The 23,636-nt window shown below is 40.3% G+C and overlaps 1 protein-coding gene across 2 annotated transcripts in view; it reads right to left on the reverse strand.

Annotated features, from left to right (window-relative positions):
• LOC115213643 (dynein beta chain, ciliary-like) overlaps positions 1-23,636 on the reverse strand; it is an 884,597-nt gene that overhangs the window by 202,895 nt on the left and 658,066 nt on the right. Inside the window, exons 37-38 of one of the 2 annotated variants that reach the window (XM_036501966.1) lie at positions 17,145-17,312; positions 16,092-16,331 (exon numbers count right to left, since the gene is read on the reverse strand). In XM_036501966.1, coding sequence (XP_036357859.1) covers positions 16,092-16,331; positions 17,145-17,312 — 408 coding nt within the window. The remainder of the gene's footprint in view (positions 1-16,091; positions 16,332-17,144; positions 17,313-23,636) is intronic. The other variant, XM_036501971.1, reaches the window with a different exon arrangement.

Genomic DNA, 23,636 nt, shown 5'->3' on the forward strand with positions numbered 1-23,636 from the left:
CATGCCACTGGCACGGAAGCCAGTTAGCTGCTTTGGCAATGATCACACTTGGATGGTGCTCTTAGCGCTCTACTAGCATGGATGCCAGTCATCGAATTTGACTTTGATTTCACTTGCCTCAACAGGTCTTCGCAAACAGAGTTTAGTGTCCAATGAAGGAAAGGTATGCATAAGTGGGCTGGTTACACCCCTGGCATAGGCCACGAGGTTATGGTCTCACTTGGCTTGCAGGGTCTTCTCAAGCACAGCATACTTCCAAAGGTCTTGGTCACTAGTCATTGAATTGATGAGGCCCAAAGTTCGAAGGTCTTGCTTCACCACTTCATCTCAGGTCTTCTTGGGTCTACCTCTTCCACAGGTTCCCCCAACCGCTAGGGTGTAGCACCTTTCCACACAGCTATCCTCATCCATTCTTGCCACATGACCATACCAGCGCAGTTGTCTCTCTTGCACACCACATCTGATGCTTCTTACGTCCAACTTTTCTCTCAAGGTACTTAAACTCTGTCGTGTACGCACACTGACATTACATATCCAGCGGAGCATACTAGCTTCATTCCTTGCAAGCTTACGCATGTCCTCAATAGTCACGGCCCATGTTTCATTGCCATGTAGCATGACTGTTCGTACACAGGCGTCATACAGTCTACCTTTTACTCTGTGGGAGAGGCTCTTTGTCAACAGCAGAGGTAAGAGCTCTCTGAACTTTGCCCAGGCTGTTCTTATTCTAGCAGCTACACTTTCGGTGCACCCTCCCCTGCTACTGACTTGGTCACCTAGGTAATGGAAGCTATCTACTACTTCTAGTTTTTCTCCCTGGAATGTAGCGGAAGTTGTTCTCCGCACATTTTCAGTGTTTATTGCTCCTGAGCATCTGCCATATATAAAAACTATCTTCCCAGTTAGCCTTCCTTTGACATTGCTGCACCTCTTATGTGTCCATAGCTTACACTCGGTACATCTTATAAAGTTTCTACCTATGCTTTTTCTCCAGATCGAGCAGGGCCATCAACCTGAAGGGATTTGTGGTTTGCCTGCCTTCCTACTTATTAGGACTTTGGTTTTAGCTAGGTTGACTCTAAGGCCCTTCGATTCTAATCCTTGTTTCCACACCTGAAACTTCTCTAGTTCTGATAGTGACTCAGCAATTAGAGCAAGGTCATCAGCATAGAAGAGCTCACAGGAGCATCCTGTCTTGAATTCCTCTGTATTGCTTGGAGGACTATGATAAATAGGAGGGGGCTGAGGACTGAACCTTGGTGGTCCCCTACCTCTACCCAGAATTCTTCACTGCCAACCCTCACCTTACTGACAACATCCCTGTACATGGCTTGCACAGCTCTCACTAGCCCTAGTTTCCTCATTGACCACCAGATAAGGAATCAGGGGACCCTGTCAAAGGCTTTCTCCATGTCAACAAAAGCCAGGTAAAGGGGCTTATCTTTGGCTAGGTATTTCTCCTGCAGCTGTCTTACCAGGAATATAGCATCAGTAGTACTTTTCCCTGGCACGAACCCAAAGTGCATCTCATCTAAGCTAACCCTCTCTCTAATTAGTTGGGCTATAACCCTCTCCGTAACCTTCATTACCTGATCCAGCAGCTTGATACCCCTGTAGTTATTTGTATCTAGGGCGTCACCTTTACCTTTGTAGCAGTTGACTATTATGCTGTTACACCAGTCATTGGGTATGACTCCTTCATGTATCATCTGGTTAACTATACGGGTGACTAGGCTGTAGCCAACACTGCCAGATATTTTGAGCATCTCTGCAGTTATTCCTGATGGGCCAGGGACTTTCCCTGTCTTCATACTCTTAATTGCTTTATCTACCAAGGTACTGTCAACTCGGATAGCTGGTCCCTCTGTTGGGTCGACATTCGGCAGACTCTCTTTCTCCCATTCATTTTCTTTATTGAGCAACCTTTCATAGTGGCATCTCCAAACCTCTCTCTTTGCAGCCTCATTTAGTGCAAGTGAACCATCATCCATGCGGACACATTTCTTTCCTACAACCTCACGATTCTCACTCACACACTGTCTTGGAACACAAAATACCTCAAGTCTTTGGTCCTCACAGTGCAGAACATTGGCAAATTTTTTCTTATCTGCTTCCCCTCTGGCTAAATAAACCTGTCTCCTAGCTTCCCTTCTGGCAGTCTGATACAATTCCCTGCTACCACCATTCTTCCAGTCCTTCCAAGCCTCTAATAGTCCTGTCAACAACATTGTTCCACCACCACATTATTTTGTGTCGAGAGGCGACTTTGCACCATCCACAGATCTGGTCAGTAGCCCTCAGCAGATTGTCCTCCAGTTGTCTTCTATATTGTGTGTAGCTATATTCCCTTCTACTTCATCAATGGCTTCAAGTAATATGTCTCTCAATCTCTGTCCATGTGCAGGATCTTTAAGCTTCCAGACCCTTCTCCTCCATACTGGTCGTCTTCCGGGCATCCACTTAGCCCTGATCCTGAAGTCACTAACTACCAGTCTATGTTGTGGGGTACATTCTTTGCCTGGGAAGGTTTTGGCATTTATAAGCAGCCATCTTTCCCTTTTTCTAGTCAATTTGGCTAGTCTGTTTGCCAGACCGGTAGGTGACTAGGTGACTGGCATAAGATCATTTGCATTGCAGAACTCCAGCAATCTGGTTCTCCCCTCATTGCGGGAACCAAAACTGCAGCCTCCATGTACACCATGGAAGCCCCCTGCAAATTGTCCAACATGTCCATTGAAGTCACCAGCCACAAAGAGAAGGTCCCTGTCATTTGTCAATGAGGTAGTCTGCAAGAGGGTGTTGTAGAATCGGTCTTTCTGTCCATTGGGTAGCCCTGGTTGAGGGGCATAGGCCAAGATAATGGTTGCTAACCCACACGTTTATGAATTTGTGTTTTAAGATTCCTGATGTGAAATCCTGTTAAAACTGATATTGTTGTATTTTGGGATGGTCATTTGTTTTGTTTTTTTTGCCAAATAAACATATATATTCATTATTTTATTTTTATTTTTATTTTTATCTAGTTTCAGCTCACAAGCTGTGGCCATGCTGGGGCACCACCATTTCTTCACTTGCTTTTTATAATTCTTATTTTAACTCATGTCCATTGTCTGGAAATCTTTCGTCACACATCTGTGACCTTGTCAGTGGCACTTTCCATTCTCATGTGTGCTCCTGCTCTGCTTAGTCCATTCTGTTCTTATATGACGTGTATTCTTGTATGTGCATGCATTTGCATCTGTATTTGTGTGCGTGCATATGCATGTTTGTGTTTCACATGTGTGCTTATGTGTGTATATACCCTTTATATTGTTGTCATCATTATTGTCGTTGTTCATGGTAGCACTATGACTCTCCCCTCATCCCTGTTCCCTCCTCCATCTTGAAGTACTGTATCTCTGTGTTTATGTGTTTGCCCATGCTGCTGTCATCATGGTAGTTCTTGTTGTTGGTCACATTGTTGATGTAGTTGCAGCCGTTTGTGAAGTTACTGTGTGCGTGTATACAGGTTCGCTTAGTGTTATTTGTACCCATGCCCTTTATACAGATTTTTTGTTTACCTATTTATCTCTGTTTCTCATATTTATCTATTGTGTGTGTATTACACTGTTTGTATGTTTTTTTTTCTCTTCCCTTCTATCTTTAGTTGTTGTGTTGCACGGTGTGGTGGTGAGTGTTATTGTTCCATTTTTGTTTTCTATTGAGGCTCAGTCTGTCTATTGCTATGTGAGTAGCCTTTGTAATCTAAGTGTTGTGTCAGTTCTGTGCATTGATAATACCTCAACCTCTATGTTATTAACCAAGCCTCTATGTTCTGCTTGAGCATGTTGGTTGAGCACTGGCAAGCCTTTCTCCTCTTTGAGCTTCTGCCAGTGTTTGTCTATATGCTCCTCTGTGCTGCATGCTGTTTCTCCAATGTAAGTATTGTTTCTCTTGTTTCTATACCGTCCCTCATTACACTGTAAGCTATACACTATATTCCTAACCATACAGTTAACTTGTGGGTTCATTCTACATACTATACAATTGTTCTGTGTACATAGGTACCTATTGAAGGGATAAGTTCTATCGATCAGGGATTTTATGGTTGCTCCAGGCCTTTCTATTACTTTAATCCATAGGTTAACCTTAAGTAATGCTTTTCTGAAAAGGTATGCAAGTTTGCTGCCAGGGGTAGCATCAACTTTGACACTCTGGTATTTTTTGTTGTCATACCATGAGTTGGCCTCATCTATCTTTTTTCTCATCCTTTCTGTGCTGTTCCAGGATTTACCCCTGTATAGCAGGCAGATCCCTTTTACATCACTCTCTATGATGGCCTTGTACTTAGCCCTAGCTCCTTTGCACACTCTAATCCTGTCCCTTTGGTTGTAACCAGAGAACTGCACGTGGCAGATGAAGTGTTTTATGTGTCTTTCCAATTATATTAGGTCGTACATGTGGAACACATTCCTCATCACTCTCATCAAGTCTCCTATTAGAATATTGAACTTCGCATTGTCCTCAATGGCTGTGTTCTTGTGAACCAGGTATTTAGAGGCTATGGGTTTGGCATAATGGGAGTGAAGGATTTGGACCTAAATGTTCTTGGTTTCCAGCAAAACTGGTAACCTATAGTCCGGGTGCTTGTTAGGGTAGTCTATTGTTACTTTAATACTCTGGTGGATGGAGTCAGCTATTTGCTGGTTGATCTCCATAGTGTTAGCTTCTAAATCATCGACATTGTCTTATGGGGGTGCTTTGGCTACTATGATGATATCATTCACATACCAGGAGTACATGGCTAGGGTTATGGAATTTCTCTTTGAGTCTTCTAGGTTAGCCACATCACCAGCTGCACCTTCCACTTGGGTGTATATCTTGTTATTAAACTTAAATAAGTGGCCCTTAATGTTGTTATTAATAGTCTAGAAGTTGTTGGCTGTGTGCTTCTTTGCCCCTAGGATGTTTGACCACATCATCATATGAGCATTGAGGATCTTCTCTTTCTCCTCATACTCCCATACCATTGTTTCCCTCATATCAGTAATGTGGGGTTGCATTGCCTGGATGTAGTTCAGCAGGCTGACATTTTACTGGACTTGTCCGTCAGGAAGCACACAACTTCCCTATTTTTTGTCAACTGTATGAGCTTGTGCAGGCCACTTGCAAACTTCTTATCGAGCTCCTGTGCCTCTCTTCCACTCAGTCTACTAGTGCATTGTTCTAAAACCTAAGTTTAGTACTGGCTATGGTGAAGCATGCTTCTATTTCATCATTTGTCTGTCTGTTGAGAGATGTAAACTCTTTTGTTGAAGGGTAGGGTTGTTGAATAAATATGACTCATATTGTATGGTTTATTACATGCATTGAAGAATAGGGTGTGAAAAGGGTTAGTGTCATTTATACCTGTTGTACTACTTTCTATCTTATCATTTCTCTGGTTATCATCTCTTTGGTTGTCTATTTTAATGCTGTTATTGGTGGTGGTAGTGGTGGTGGTGTTTCTATGTGTATTGTTGTTGCCAGAAATGTGTATTGTTGTTAGTGTATTGTGTTGTTTTGCATGTTTTCATAGTTGTTTTCAATATTGTTGTTGTTGTTACCAGCCCCACTACTATTGTTATTCTTATAGCTATTGTCTCCCGTTCTGCTGACCCTCCCTTTGTCTTCATTTTCTTCACTGTGGCTGCAGCTATTCTGGCTCCTAAGTTTGGCATGCTTGTGTCTTTCTGTGTTTGTTCTTCTAAGTACAAGGCCATCATAGAGAGTGATGCAAAGGGAAACACACAAACAGAGAGATACAGGAATGGTATTAAAAGTCGGGGTCAAAGGCAGTAGCACTAGCAACGGGGGATGGGAGGGGGTGAGGGGAGGATCATAGTGCTACTAAGAACAACGATAGCAATGACAACAATATAAAGGGCATAAAAGCCCATATATACACATATAAGCACACATGCGAAACAGACACATGTATGCACATGCATGCACACACATGTACACATACACATAAATACAGATGCAAAGATGTATATATAAGGATACACATCATAGAAGAACAGAATGGAACTAAGTGGAGCAAGAGCACACATGAGGATGGAAAGTGTCACTGAAGAGGCCACAGATGTGTGACAAAAGATTTCCGGACAATGGACATGAGTTACAATAAGAACAGTAAAAAAACCAGTGAACATCCTGAAATACAACAATATTTATATGGGTGTACACATGCATACACATTTCTATGAATATTTTATATTCATGTAAATGTTGATGTAATATCTATTATATAACTAACAAGATCATGAAACAGTTGTAAATGGATGGAATAAACATCTATTTCTCTGGAATTGGTGAAATTAATGTATACTTTGGATGAGAATCCAATAAGGTTCAAAAATCAATTTAGCCTGTTCATTTTTTTTTTCAATCTCCAGAGAAATAGCCAAATTTTCCCTATTATATATCTACTATATAGGTTACAGAGACATGCACGTGACAAAAAATACAAAATGTCAGAGTATGGCTAGGAGATAACAGTTTACTCAAAGTGGCAGCCCTCAACTTCTACCATGGCCTGAAGACAGCTCTGGGATCTGGAGCAGGTGTTCCTCACTGTGTCCCTGGGAAGATCTTCAAACACCTCCTTAATCTTGGCCACCAGCTCAACTATAGGTAGAGTGGTTGGTGTCTTTCTCAACTATGCCCCACACTTAGTAATCCATGGGATGACAATCAGGAAAATTAGGAAGCCAGAAATTGGGGCTGTGGTAGAAATTCTCTGACAACCATTTCTGATTCTTTCTGGAGTTATGGCAAGGTGCCAAATCCTGCTGCCATACATATGGCCTTCCAGCAGTAACCATCTCCAGCTAGTGTTTGATCACAGTTTTCAGCAGCTTTACCTCACCATCTGAATTGGGCCTAAGACCCTGTTGAAGGATTTGGGGCTAAATTCTGGTGTGCAGAGGCAGTCAGAACATCTGCTGTGTCTTTTTCTCCTGGCCACTGCCTCATACTCTCCACTGCAGCTGTCCATGTCACATCTTACAGCTTTTACAGTGTTCACAGAGTATTGAACAGCAGTCATGGTTTGGCATTTTTATATCTGGCACTTATCATCACAATACAGGTAACTGTTTTCCAATATTTAGATGGTCTCCAGTCTTCCATGTTAGCTAACTTTTCCTCAACTACAACTTTATGCTCTTCGATGTCACTGATTGTTCACCAATATAATAAGATGTTCCTGAAAAAGGGAGACATATAAAATTATCAAATATAGCCTGAACACCCTGTATATACATACATATATATGTGCGTGCATGTGTGTGTGTGTGTGTGTGTATCTATATATATTCATACACACACATACATATATGTACATATATACATAAGCATATATATATATATCTTGTGACTATAGAGAGTCATTATGCCAATGACCCTTGCAAGACTCAACATCTGTTTCAACACATGAATTTACATCAAGAATCTAGCAAACTAAATACAAAAACATAAAAAATACAAAAACCAAATACAAAAATATACAAGTCCTGTGCTCTGTTATCTGGTGGTCTCAAATGAAGTTAGGAGTAGTGGAGTGGTTTGTTAGCACTGTACAAGACTTATACAGTGGTGCTCACAGGAAGGTGAGAGTCAGCCATGAATATAGTGATGAATTTAGCATATGAGTAGGGGATCACCAGAGTTCAGTTCTCAGCCCACTCTTATTCCTCATAGCCCTCCAGGCCATAACAGAGGAATTCAAAACTGAATGCCAGTGGGAACTGCTATATGTTGATGACCTTGCTCTTATTGCAAAATCTGTAGCAGAATTAAAGAAGAAATTCCAGGTGTGGAAGCAAAACCTGGAATCAATGGGCCTTAAATTTGACCTAGCATAGACCAAAGTTGTTGTTCGCAAGAAAGCAGATAAAACTCTCCTTCTGTTGGGTAAATGATCTGCTCAATATGTAGGAAAGCAGATGGAAGTAATTCCATTTGCTACACCCAATATAAGCTACAGACACATAAGCGGTGCAATGGAATCACAGGAAGATTAAAAGATAAAGTTGTCTTCATATGTAGCAGATGTGCAGGAACAATAAGCACTAAGGGCAAACAGGACTTAGGCTCTCTCAAATGCCCAAGAGGCTCTCTTAAGGTAGTAGATAGTTTCTGTTACCTAGGTGACCAAATTAGCAAAGGTGGATGATACTCTGAAAGTTTTTGTTTCCAGAATAAGAATAGGATGGAGGAAATTCAGAGAACTATTACCTCTGTTGCCAACAAAAGGACTCTCTCAGAGTGAAAGATAGATTATATGATGCTTGTATGCAAATGGCTATACTCTATGGTAGTGAGACATGGGCTTTGAATGCAGAAGATATGTGTAGACTAAAGAGAAATGAAGGCAGTATGCACCATTGGATGTGCAACATTAGTGTGCATGTACAACAAAGTGTAAATGTGTTGAGAGAAAAGTGGGGCATAAGAGAAATCAAATGTAACACGCAAGAGAGAAGACTATGTTGGTTTAGACATGTAATGTGTAAGAATGAAGACAGCTGTATAAAGAAGTGCTAATCACTGAAAGTGGATGATGTCAGTGGAAGAAGGAGACCCAGGAAGAGATGGGATGAAGTTGTAAGGACTTATCTCAGGATGTTAGGCCTGACAAATGAAATGACAATGGATCAAGATGTCTGGTGATATGAGGTACTTGAGAAGATCTGCTCATGTCAGTGAAACTGAGTTCTAGAAGTGCTGTGTGTTCAACACCACATGTAACAATAAAACTTTCCACACACCCTAGCCCAACAAACCAAACTACATCTCTTCTCTTCCTCCCATTTCCTCTTTCATTTACTAGGCTTATCTCTCACTCCCTAATTCCATCCTCACAACCCTGCTCACAGTATCATTGCTATCCTGTAGTCCCCCAACCCCTCTATATACCCAGGTTTCCATCAGTCACTGCATTACTCTTGGCCCTCTTGCTTTTTTGGCAATTACATGCCACTTATATTATGACCTCCATACCTTGAGGGTACACCCTAGCACTTCCTGCCATCTCTCTCTCTCTCTCTCTCTCTCTCTCTCTCTCTCTCTCTCTCTTCCTTTACTCTAGCATCCCATTTATATTCTGACCCCCATTCCTTGTGAGTATGCCCTGACACTTCACCACCATCACTCTCCTGCTTTTTATTGAACTCTTGCTGTCTCCCACTCTCTTTCTCTTCCCTCAGGCTGGATAGCTATGTATCTCCTTTACAGCAGCACACCTGTTTCTGTTCCCATTATAGATCATGCTCTCCCTCTCTCTCTCTCTCTCTCTTTGGATGGGTGACCATGCAACTCCTCTACAGCAAGACAGCTGTCTGCCTCTGTCATACTTGGACCTTTCATCAGCTGGCATAAGATCACTGCCTCTAATGTCCCCTCTCCTCTCAAAGAATCTTTATCTTGCAAGTGCTTATGCCATGTAAAAAGCACTTAGTCCACTGCTGGGTGGTTAGTGTTAGGAAGGGGATCTGACAGCAAAAAATCTTGCCATAACAGACACAGAAGTCTGGTGCAGGCTCCTGCTTGGCCAGCTCCTGACAAACTGTCCAACTCATGCCAGCATAGAAGGCAGACTTTTGTCTCTCCCTGTTTATTTCTGTGTTCCTTTCTGTTGAAGAGTGTAGGCTCAAAACATAAAAGACTTTCTCACTTCCTGAGTGTTAAACTAATACATCTGTTTGTTGTTTACACACCCGTCCTCGTCTTTTGTTTTTTTTGTAAATCCTCACTATATATATATATATATATATATTATATATATATATAGGCACAGGTGTGGCTGTGCGATAAGAAGCTTGCTTTCCAACAACATGGTTCCAGATTCAGTCTCACAGCATAGCACCTTGAGCAAGTTTCTTCTACTATAGCCTTGGGTTAATCAAAGCTTTGTAAGTGGATTTGATAGGCAGAAATTGAAAGAAGCCTGTCATATATATATCTATATATGTGTGTCTTTATGTCTGTTTGTCCCCCACCAATGCTTGACAACTGGTGTTGGTGTATTTGCATCCCTGTACCTTAGCAATTTGGAAAAAAAAAACTGATAGAATAAGTACCAGGCTTAAAAAATAAGTCCTTGGGTCAATTTGCTTGACTAAAACCCTCGTGGCAGTGCCCCAGCATGGCCACTGTCAACTGACTGAAACAAGTAAAAAGTAAAAAATAAAACATATATACACACATATAGAAGGGGCGTTCTTTAAAGATTTTCCCTGACCTACTTCTGGTTATTGCAGGAAATGGAACCTGTACAAGTATAATCATACATGTCTCTACATGTCATATTGTAAATTGCAGCTTTCCATTAGTATTCATTTGTCTTTTACAACTGCTGAAGTGAACTAAGGTGTTATAATGGAGGTAGCTGAATGCAGATCAGTGATCAGGTTCTTATACATGAAAGGTCATACACCAAAAGAGAGTTTTGATAAGATAAATGGTGACAATACAACATATGACACAGTCAAGCACGGGCATCACCTGTTCAATTGTGGTTGGACATCGATGGAAACTGCTCCTATTCCTGGACGACCACATTCTGTCCTTGATGACGGCACTATCCATAAAGTGGAAGCTGCCATTTTGGAGGATCGCTGCATAAATATTTGGCAACTAGCCCAAGAGGTAAAGATAAGTGTAGGGTCCATGGAAAAAAATCATTCATAACCATTTGCACATGCAGAAGTTGTCTGCACGATGGATTCCTTGGAGTGTAACAGAGAAATAGAGAGGTTTATAAGTAGAGTAGCATGGAAAGATACACATTCATGTGAGTGAAAAATAGCTCTTCTTTGTGTATCAGCTACCAGACACTATTGTACAGCTGGACTTCTTTTACTGGATATACATGTAGAAATCCACAAGTATGCATAGAGTAAATGCAAAAGAATTTTAATATGAGAAGATGGAATGAACAGGCTTCATTACAAATCATTACAATTGTTTCACCACATCATTATCAGCTGGTAACTGCTGAATGCTATGGCATTAATATGATTCAACAATAGCTATATGGATGTGAGTCTTCAGATAAGTAGGGTCCAAAACACTGCTAGATCATCAAAGTTTCTCTTTGTTTTATACTTAAACTCTGTTATTTCTAACATTCCAGTGAAAAAGAACACAGAAAAATTAATATAAACAGATGAGAAAAAATACCAATGACAAATTCTATATTTAACCACAGATTTCTCTTGACTTTTTGAAAAATATGATAAATAAACATTCTAAAATAACTATGTCATAAAATGATAAAATTTAACAATTACTTGTCTCTTGTGTATGTTACTATCCCACTTCAAAGTAAATCTATGATGTGATCACTTCCTTAGCAGAGCAAGAAACCAAAACCTGTCAACTTACAAACTTAATTTTGGCTGTATAGTATTACTGTCACAAGTTTTATCCTAGTTGCTTTTACAAGTCATTAAGATAGGCAATTAAACTAACAAAAATTACTTTCACACACTCTTATACATACATATACATTTATTCAAAACTAATGTATATACATTTGTATATGCATACATATCTATAGAAGATATATATATATATATATATATTATATATATATATATATATATATATATAAGGAAGGTGGCTATATGCAATATAAAACCAAAAAGGTAAAATTGAATTGTCACTAACTGTGACCGACAGTGCAGGGTAGCAACTACATTGCTACAAATAAGGATCAAAGACCCTTACAGCCACAAAAAAAGCACACGTCTATGCACTGACAGGGGAGATAACCACCCCCACTGTGAGCAAAATCATCATGGTAGTCTAGTTTCACTTAAAATTAAAGCTCATCAGTGGTGACTACTCCATTGCTGGATGGTTTGGATAAATCCAACAGTCAGTATATAGTATTTACCATATGAATTAATGGATGAATCAATGGATCAAAGGATATATATATATATATATATATATATATATCATCATCATCATCATCATCATCATTTAGCGTCCGCTTTCCATGCTAGCATGGGTTGGACGGTTCAACTGGGGTCTGGGAAGCCAGAAGGCTGCACCAGGCCCAGTCTGATCTGGCAGTGTTTCTACGGCTGGATGCCCTTCCTAACGCCAACCACTCCGTGAGTGTAGTGGGTGCTTTTTACGTGCAACCCGCACAGGTGTCAGACAGGGCTGGCAAACGGCCACAGACGGATGGTGCTTTTTAGGTGCCACCGGCAAAGGGGGCCAGGTGAGGCTGGCAATGGCCATGATCGGATGGTGCTTTTTACGTGCCACTGGCACGGAGGCCAGTCGGGGCGTAGCTGGCAACGGCCACGGTCGAGTGGTGCTTTTTACGTGCCACCGGCATGGAGGCCAGTTGAGGTGGCGCTGGCAACGGCCACGATCGGATGGTTCGCTTACGTGTCACTAGCATTGGTATCACAGCTGCAACTTCCATTGATGTTGATCGACTTTGATTTTGGTTCTGATTTCTGATATCTGATTTGATTTGATTTCCACTTGCCTCAACGGGTCTTCACAAGTAGAGGTTTGTGACCCAAGAAGGAAAGGTATGTATAAGTCGACTGGCTACATCCCAGGTAGAGGCCACTGGTTATGGTCTCACTAGTCCTGCCGGCTCTTCTCACGCACACCATACTTCCATAGGTCTCGGTCTCTAGTCATTTCCTTGGTGAGACCCAAAGTTCGAAGGTCGTGCTTCACCAACTCGTCCCAGGTTTTCCTGGGTCTACCTCTTCCACAGATTTCCTCAACCGCTACGGTGTGGCACTTTTGCACACAACTATCTTCAGCCATTCTCGTCACATGACCATACCAGAGCAAACGTCTCCCTTGCACACCACAACTGATGCTTCTTAGGTCCAACTTTTCTCTCAAGGTACTTACACTCTGTCGAGCATGAAGACTGACATTACACATCCATCGGAGCATACTGGCTTCAATTCTTGCGAGCTTACGCATGTCCTCAGCAGTCACAGCCCATGTTTCCCTACCATGTAGCATGGCTGTCGTACACATGCATCATACAGTCTGTCTTTTACTCTGTGCGAGAGGCCCTTTGTCAACAGCAGGGGTAAGAGCTCTCTGAACTTTGCCCAGGCTATTCTTACTCTAGCAGTTACACTTTCAGCACACCCACCCCCGCTACTGACTTGGTCATCTAGGTAATGGAAGCTATCAACTACTTCTAGTTTTTCTCCCTGGAATGTGGTAGAAGTTGGTCTCTGCACATTTTCAGTGTTTATTGCTACTGAGCATCTGTCACATACAAAAACTATTTTTCTAGTTAGCCTTCCTCTGACATTGCTGCACCTCTTATGTGTCCATAGCTTACACTTGGTGCATCTTATAGAGTTTCTACCTACACCTTTTCTACAGATCAAGCAGGACCATCTACCTGAAGGCATTTGTGATTAGTCTACCTTCCTACTTATTAGGACTTTGGTTTTGGCTAGGTTGATTCTAAGGCCCTTCTAATCCTTGCTTCCACACCTGAAACTTTTCCTCCAGTTCTGATAGTGACTCAGCAATTAGAGCAAGGTCATCAGCGTAGAGGAGCTCCCAGGGGCATCCTGTCTTGAATTCCTCCGTTATTGCCTGGAGGACTATGATAAATAGGAGGGAGCTGAGGACTGAGCCTTGGTGGACCCCTACATCTACACGGAATTCTTCACTGTACTCGTTGCCAACCCTCACCTTACTAGCACCGTCTCTGTACATGGCTCGCACAGCTCTCACTAACCATTCATCTATCCCTAGTTTCCTCATTGACCACCAGATAAGGAATCAGGGGACCCTGTCAAAGGCTTTCTCCATGTCAACAAAAGCCAGGTAAAGGGGCTTATCTTTGGCTAGGTATTTCTCCTGCAGCTGTCTTACCAGGAATATAGCATCAGTAGTACTTTTCCCTGGCACGAACCCAAAGTGCATCTCATCTAAGCTAACTCTCTCTCTAATTAGTTGGGCTATAACCCTCTCCGTAACCTTCATTACCTGATCCAGCAGCTTGATACCCCTGTAGTTATTTGTATCTAGGGCGTCACCTTTACCTTTGTAGCAGTTGACTATTATGCTGCTACACCAGTCATTGGGAATGACTCCTTCGTGTATCACCTGATTAACTATACGGGTGACTATGCTATAGCCGACACTACCAGATATTTTGAGCATCTCTGCAGTGATTGCTGATGGACCTGGGGCTTTCCCTGTCTTCATGCTTGTAATTGCCTTAACTACTAAGGAACTGTCAACTCGGATAGCTGGTCCCTCTGTTGCGTCGACATTCGGCAGACTCTCTTTATCCCATTCATTTTCTTTATTCAGCAACCTTTCATAGTGGCGTCTCCAAACCTCTCTCTTTGCATCCTCATTTAGCGCAAGTGAACCATCATCCATGCGAACACATTTCTCTCCTACCACATCACGATTCTCTCTCACACACTGTCTTGCAACACGAAATACCTCAAGTCTTTCATCCTCACGGCGCAGAACATTGGCAAATTTTTTCTTATCTGCTTCCCTTATGGCTAAATACACCTGCCTCCTAGCTTCCCTTGTGGCAGTCTGATACACTTCCCTGCTACCACCGTTCTTCCAGTCCTTCCAAGCCTGTTTCTTTTGTCTAATAGCCCTGTCAACAATATTGTTCCACCACCACGTTATTTTGGGCCTAGAGGGGACTTTGCACCAACCACAGATCTGGTCAGTGGCTCTCAGCAGGTTGTCCCTTAGAGACCTCCAGTTGTCTTCTACCCCATGTGAAGCTATACCCCCTTCTATTTCGTCAAAGGCTTCATATTAATACACAACTATAAGAGAGAATCCACTATGTGGACGCTCTTACGCTAGATATAGATCCGCAAAGGGACTCCACCACTAAGAATTGTTCTCAAGAAATAATTCAACACACCAAGAACGATGAAACAGTTGTATGGGGTTAATCTATATTTTCGTAATTTTTCATTTGTCTTGCTCGCTTACGTTCTTGGTGTGTTGACTTTAATTTTATATTTTTATTTACATATATATATATGGAGCAGAAACATCAGATGCGCAAAGACAGAGCCGCCTGCACCAGTAGCACGGCCCCTACCCACTTCTGCCCCACCTGTGGGAGGGGCTTCCTTGCCCGGATTGGCCTCACCAGCCACCTCCGGTCTCATGGCGGAAATTCCATCAGATGATGTCAGTTGGTCATCTTCGAACCGAAGGACGAACATAATAATAATATATATATATATATATATGTGGAGGCGCAATGTCCTAGTGGTTAGAGCAGTGGACTCGCGGTCATAGGATCACGGTTTCGATCCCCAGACTGAGCGTTGTGAGTGCTTATTGAGCAAAAACACCTAAAGCTCCACGAAGCTCCGGCAGGGGGGTGGGGGTGCCGATCCCTGCTGTACTCTTTCGCCACAACTTTCTCTCACTCTTTCTTCTGTCGGCCTGCTCGCTTAGCCAGCGGGGTGGCATCATTTGAAGGCTAAAACAATGTGAAGCGCATTGTGACCAACGATGTGTAACAACATCTGATAGCCTGGTCGGTCACAGTCAAATTACTTAGAATTTGTTGGAGTTCTGATTTCCCCAGTTTCTTTTTTAAACAGCTATTCACAACAATGTGTATGTGTGTGTGTGTGTGTGGATGCACATGCATGCATCTGAATGTATGGGTAAATTTGCATTTACACAATTGCATATATTCTTTCTTTTCATTCTTTCACTTGTTTCAGTCATTTCACTGCAGCCAAGCTGTCTTGAAGGGTTTTAATTGAACAGGTCTTACTTTTTTTAAAACCTAGTACTTATTCTACTGAACTTTTTTTCTGAACTGCTAAGTCATGGGGACATAAACTCACCAACACAAGTTGTCAAGTGGTGATGGGGAGACAAACACAGACAAGAAGACACACACACAAGGCTTTGGTCAGCCCAAGGTTATAGTAGAAGACACTCACCCAAGGTGCCATGCAGTGGGACTAAACCCAGAACCATGTCGTAGGGAAGCAAGCTTCTTACGACACAGCCATGCCTGCACCTATATATGTTTATTTCCTTACCTGAAATATATTTGAAAGATCTCTTAAGTTGAAAATATAGTGGAATTTGATGGCCGTAGGCAAGAAGTGACATGCAACTCTGCTATGCAAGACCAAGCTTCCTATCACAATATTCTGTGAGAATTTCTGAACAACTGGTAAAAATTCTCCAAAACTTAAATGCTGACTTAATATACTGTTGTAGATTGTTTTCAGTGATTCTTCACATGGGAAACTGATAGCAAATACACAGAAGTGTCTCTGGAATCAAAACAAACACCATTATCAGCATCCCTTCCACAACTGTCCTCATTATCATCATCATTACTATTATCATCATTATCATTACTATTATCATCATTATTGTCATTGTCCTCTCCTTCCTCATCATCCTCCATATCATCAGTAGCATTATTATCATCAGACACTGCTCCAGATGCTACTGAACATTATAATAATGGTCATTTAGATACTCTGAATGTCACTCTAAAGGCATTTCTTATATTTTCCTCTGCTATCACTTAGCTGGTATGAAGCTGATGCTTTTTGAGCATGCATAAGATAGTCAAAAATAATGTGCTATATTTCCTAACTTTCTAAATATTGTTGCCCATAGCCTTACTTTCAACTACCAACCATATGGACCATTTTGTGGTTATTGTCAACATTATCACTGTCACTGTATTAATATTTTATAAGAAAGGCACAAGGCTCCAAATTTAAGAGGATAAGTTCGTCAATTATATTGACGGCAGTTTTTGATTAGTGCTTGAATGGCAAACCAGGATGTAAAGTGTCATAACTAAGTATCATTATTGAAATAATAATTACTACTGATTTCTTAAATTCATACAGACACAGATTTTTATTAGTAGGCATATTTGATTGAACAGATTAATTCTATTTGATCAATTCCAGAGGGATGAAAGCCAAAATTTACACTCACAGGATTTGAATTCAGAATGCAGAAATGCAATTTGATACAGTGAAACATTTAATCTGACACTCAATTACTCTATCTTTAACTGCTATAATTATCATAATCAATAACTGTTGTAACATTGTTATCTTTACCTGCAATCTGGCATCTATTGTGAAGCTGCCTGCTGTTGGATTCATGCAAGCAACATACTGGGCATTGTGTATGTCCTTCAAAGTCAGTTTGACTCGATCATACCAATGGCTGTAATCTAAATGCTGTCTCAATATTGTATGTGGTTGGACTGTAAAATACTGATCAACCTGAAAGAAAAAATAAAAACTAATTTATACTGGACAGAGTTTGCTTTATAGTTTTTTTTTTTTTGTTTTTTGTTTTTTTTCTAAGAGTGAAGTGCCTACAACACTTTATTTCTTCAGGGACTCAGAGACTAGTGGAATGAAATTATCAAACTGGAATGCAGACTCTGAAAATAATTGAAAAGAAAGTTGAACTTGGCAAGATTTGGACCTAGAGTGCCAGAACAAATTCTGCATGGCAATTTGTGATTTTTCTTCAACAACTGTCAATTCAATGTCTAAAGAAGTCCGGACAATGACATGAATACAAGCATTTTGAATTAGTTGATTGTGTATATTTAAAAAGATACTGGGGATTAATTACAAATCAATTTATGATAAAATTCACAAAAATTTTAGTCTGATCAAGAGTGAGAAATTTTCTTATTTTCTGTTTTCCTCTAATGATTCTAAAATAATTCATAAATGTTGAAGAAAACACTGGATAGGCTCCAATACATTACTGATATTAAAATTAGTGCCTCCAGAATAAAGTAAACTTGTCCCCATAGGAAAATAACAGAGATTAGTTGGCGTTAGAGCTCATACCATAAATCAGCTCTTTAGTTGTTTGAACCAAGCATACTAAAATCTCAGATTTATAAGACAAAAGAGTTGCTTTAAGTTATATGATTTCCCCAATGCAACTGAAATACAGTAATCCCTTGACTACTCTCAACTATTGCGGGTGCTACATTCCAAAACCCCATGCGATAGGTGAAAATCCTTGAAGTAGAATCAATACTGCATATTTTTTTAATTTTATAATTTGTGTATATTTATTTTATTATAAATGTAGGTTCAGGTAGTGATTCACCTATAAGAACAAGGTCATCAGCATAGAGGAGCTCCCAAGGGCAGCCTGGAGGACTATGATGAACAAGAGGGGCTGAGGATCGATCCTTGGTGAATCCCTACTTGTACTGTGAATTCTTCGCTGTAGTTGTTGCCAACCCTCACCTTACTAACAGTGTCCCTGTACATGGTTTCTACAGCTCTCACCTACCACTCATCTATATCTAGTTTCTGCATTGACTGCAGCTAAGGGATTGGGGCACCCTATAAAAGGTTTTCTCCAAGTTAGCAAAAGCCAAGTACAGAGGTTTATTTTTGCACAAAACCAAACTGCATCTCATCTAGACTAACTCTCTCCCTAATTAGTTGGGCTATGACTCTCTCTCTCTCTAAGTAACTTTAATCACCTGATCCAACAATTTGATACCTCTGTAATTATTTCTATCTAAGGCATTACCTTTTCCTTTGTAGCAGTTGACTATGGTACTGCAACACCAATCATTAAGTATGACCTCTTCATGTACCACTTGATTTACTATACAGGTGACTAAACCATAACCCAAACTGCCAGATATTTTAAGCATCTCAGCTGAGATTCCTGATGGGCCAGGGGCATTCCCTGTTTTCATATCTTTAATTGCTTTATCTACCAAGGTTCTGTTGATTCAGATAGCTGGTTCCTCGGTTGGGTCAACATTTGGCAGACTCTCCTCCTCCCATTCACTTCCCACTTTCAGAAAAAGGTAAGAACTGTATAGTTTCCAAAGTTTTAAATTTAATTTACAGATTTAATTATGTCGCACAACAGCTAAATACAGTGTTTTTTTACTCAGCTTTTGAATATGCAATGTTCAAATTTTTGTTTTTCATTTCTGTCTTTCTTTCAGTTTTTTATATATTTTTTTCTTTTATCATTGTCATTTGGTAGTATTTCAGTCAAATAATTTAAATTACTATACAAGAAAGTAAAAACATTATTTCTCCAAAATCCTGTTTTTAAGGTACTATGAATAAGGCAACAGTTGGCTATGGGCACACTGATTGGTTCTCAGCCCCACTCCCATTCATCATCATTCTCCAGGCCATAATAAAGAAATTTCAGACTGGAAGCCCATGAGAACTACTATATACTGGTGACCTTGCCTTCATAGGGGAACAAAATTAGAAAAAAAAAAGTCCAGGTGTGGAAATAACCTGGAATCAAAGGGTCTTAAAGTATACTTAGCAAAGGTCAAGGTCCTAGTAAGAAAGAAATCAAACAGGATACTTCACCCATCAGGTAAATGACCCTGCTTGATAAGGGTGTAGGCAGAAATTCCATTTGGTATATCTCTCGCCTTCAATAACTCCTTGGCTTACATTGGTGAAACAGGATCCTTCATGCTGAGCAACGTAAGAAGCAAGAACCAGCCTAGGGTCACAAAAGTTCAGGCCATTTTGCAAGAGCAGTATAAAAGAGATGAAAGAGACAGTGGTATACGAAGTGAGAAAGGAGGAAGAAGAAAGGCGAAATGTACATTTGGTGCAATGCAGTCAACAGGGACAGTGCCTGAGATGGGAGGAATATGCGATCGGCTGCAGAATATCATGGAAGGAACTTTGGGCTTGGGAATGTTGCAAGTAGCCATTTTAAAATAAGGCGCCAATATGTGGTGGCTGGCAATATGACGTAGTGTCGTGTTGCCGAGGAGATATTATTGTTGTTTTTCCATTGGTTAATATAACTGCTCATATAAGGATTCTAAAAGTTACTTAAAGAATATTTGTATGGGATTTCGATTCTTTTAAGTCAAGTTGAGCAGTTATAAAAACCCTGGATTTTGAGAAGAACTTTAGTGTTTGTTGGATGTAACTAAACTCCACAACACTCACTCCTTTAAGACATTGGTGATTTTTCATGCCATGTCCAAGGAAAATCAAACAAGTCTTATTTAAATTGTTGTGATTTAATATTAGTTAGATTTATGAATTAGATAGTAAAATATATAGTCGTAATTCTATACGACGAGAATTGTCTTTCTTTCACCTGTATATAATATAAAATGTTATATGTATATAATAAAAATTAATTAAGAAAATGTTTTCTCTTTCTTCACGTTCTTCAACTATGTATAAATATGTATTTCTGTAATTATAAAATTGTATTTTCTTATAGCGGTTAAATGAACACAAAAATAATATTATACATACATGACGCTAATATTTGTTAGCGTTCCATAAAGTATATTTCTCTATGGCGTTTATAGACTGTAGTTCGGACTGTGTATAATGATAACACTTAAGTTATAAGTGACGTTCTATCATTATCACCCTTACTTTAAAAGCCAAATAATCTATTTCCAAATAGGAAACATAATAAGTAGTATTGCATTAACTGTAAACAAAACTAACTAGGAAATATACGTTATAATATATGACATAAGAGAAGCATGGTTGCTTAAATCGCTATCATCTTATTGATAAAGATAGAATTCAACCATTACCAGAGAAAGTTGAAGCTATTAAAAAATTTTCTGTACCAAAAACTTTAAGGAAGCTCAGAGAATTTTTAGGGATAGTAAATTTTTACAGAAAATTTATTCCTAAAGTCACTGAAACCCTATATCCTTTAACTGAGCTATTGAAAAATAGAAGGAAGAAAAATGAATCCATAACTTTAAAAGAAGAAGAATTACAAGATTTTAAAAACATAAAAGATAAACTGTGTGAAGCAACACTCTTAAACCATCAGGTTCCTGAAGCAGAATTATCATTGATAGTTGATGCTTCTGATGTTGGAATCGGTGGCGTTCAACAACAATTTCATAGTAATTCCTGGCAACCATTAGCTTTCTTTTCAAAATTCAAGGCACCAGAATCGAAATACAGCGTTTTTGGCAGAGAACTGTTGGCAGCTTATTTGTCAATTAAACACTTCAGACATCTTCTTGAAGGTAGGTCATTTACTTTATTTATTGACCATAAACCGTTAACATATGCATTAAAAAGTTCTTCGGAGAAATATTCTCCTAGAGAAATTAGACACCTTGATTTTATTTCACAATTTTCTGTGGATATATGGTATATCAAGGGTGTTGAAAATTCAGCAGCAGATGCACTTTCTAGAATGAATGTAGATGCATTAAATTCACTGGATCAAGTTGCGGATAAAGAGTTTTCTTTATATAAAAATTCCAGTTCAACTTCTTTAAGATTTAAATTGTTGCCAATTTAAGATTTAAATTGTTGCTGACATCATCTGGAGGAACCACGTCTGGTTTCAGCCCCTACTTCACAACTGCTTTGACGTGGCGGGGCCCTCCCTTTTGGAGGTGTCTTCAGCTCTGATGTTGGGTGCATGTCTTCTTTCTTCTGTTCCCTGGCCTCTTTGATGTGTTGTCAGCGAGTGTCAGCCGGTGACTGACTGACTTGTCAAATTTTTCTCTTTAAATACCTGCAGCTAGGCTCCAGCAAGTTGTCAGCCCCAGCAAGTTGTCACGTGACACTGTCTCACCTTAACTGACTAGTGAAGGCGCGTAGTTTTAGCCCACACATTCTCTAAACGACCGTCACCTGTCAGTCAGTGAAGCTAACTCAGTGTCAGCTTGTCTCACCTAGTGATGTTATTTCCCACGGATGTGTTATGACTTTCAAGCCATTTTTGGTCTTGCGCTTCAGCCATATATAGAAGCTGGCCTTTTCAACCACCTCCTGTACTCTCCTTATTAGTTTTTGCAGCTCGGAGCTAGAAAAAACAAATCTTCTTTTGAAAAGCATCGTCATTTTCCTTTCAATGAAGCCTCTAGCCCCCACTACCAGGTGATAATATTCGACATTCCATCCCCGTTCTCTGCATTCTTCAATTAGCTTTTCGTACCTCTTCTCCTTTTGTTCCTCTGCATTGCTGATGTTCTCTTCCCAAGGTACTGTCAGTTCTAGTAAAATTCCTATTCTCCGGTCTCTGTTCCACAGGACTAAATCTGGCCTTTTTGTTGTTTTATTAGTGGAAATATTACTTGTCTTTCCAAGTCCATGGCCACCTCCCAGTATCCCTTCCATCTTTCGTCCATCTCTTATACTTGTAGGCCTGGTTTTATATCCTTTTCCCTCCTTCTGGAAGTATACTTTCCTGCCCTTTTCTACTTTTGGGTACTCTCCCCTATTGTACCTCTTGATCTTCTCCTTGAGTGCTGCGCTTATGACACCGAGGACTTCTTTATGCCACCATGTATATCTTTCTAGTGCTAGTCTGCAATTTGACCGAACATGTCTAACTGTCGCTTTCTCTCCGCATCTACACTCATCGGTTGTTTTATGTTCCACCGGACTAAGTTCATCCGTTGAGGGTAGAACGTCGAAGGTAGACTTGATCAGGAAGTATGTTCTTGCTTGTTCCTAAGCCCAAAGTTCCTTCCATGATATTCTGCGGCTGATCACATATTCCTCCCATCTCAGGCACTGTCCCTGTTGACTACATTGCACCAAATGCACATTTCACTTTTCTTCTTCCTCCTTTCTCACTTCGTATACCACTGCCTCTTTTATCTCTTTTATACTGCTCTTGCAAAATGGCCTGAACTTTTGCGACCCTAGGCTGGTTCTTGCTTCTTGCGTCGCTCCGACTATATCTGCGTGCCTTAATTTTCCGATCGCCCTGTTTACTGCCTCTTCCGCCTTCCATTTCCTCCCTGTTCATACCTTTGGAGGGTTTTCCCAGATGCTCTGATCTTTTGAATACCTTAGCATCATTACTGTCCTTGCCTTTACTGCCTTATATTCTTCGGGTTTTCCATATAGTGCAATTGTATTCAATGGTTTCGTCAGACCAAGCCATTTTCTGATAAACACACTGCATCTTTGTTCCATCCTTTCTACTCTACTCGAGGCTATTTCGTACATTTGCAATGGCCACATTATTCTTGGGCACAGCCCAAATTGCAGTATCCAACATTTGAATTTTCCCGGCAGCATTGTTCTGTCTTTACTCCTTGTTCTAACTAACTCGTGTGTTTCTTTCCCTTGCTTCTTATCATTTAATAAGTCTCTATACCATCTGCCTAGACTCTTTACTGGTTGTTCTTTCACCGTTGGTATGTCTTCACCTCCTATCCTGAATTTCACTTCTTTTTGCCCTCCTTTCACAAAAGCCACGCTTCAAGATTTTTGGGCTTTGAATTTCATCCTTGCCCATCCTATCAGTTCGTCCAACCGCTCTAACATTCCCTCTGCTGCTTCTCTACTTTCTGATAATATAGTTACGTCGTCCATAAAAGCCCTTAATGGTTTCTTTGTAATAGCTTTCTCACAGTTTGTGGATCTAGGTAACATTTCCATGACTAGCACAAATAAGATGACTGATATCGTGCATCCGGCTGCAATACCTAGTTCAAGCTGTTGCCACTCCGTTGTGAACTCTCCTGCTGTAAATCTCATCCTCAGGTTGCCGTAGTATGACATGAGCATTCGTTGAACATCTTTTGGAATCTAAAAGAAGTCCATCGCTGTTATTATTAT

Source organism: Octopus sinensis, linkage group LG1, assembly GCF_006345805.1.
Source record: "Octopus sinensis linkage group LG1, ASM634580v1, whole genome shotgun sequence".
In the NCBI taxonomy this organism is placed as follows: Eukaryota; Metazoa; Mollusca; class Cephalopoda; order Octopoda; family Octopodidae; genus Octopus; species Octopus sinensis.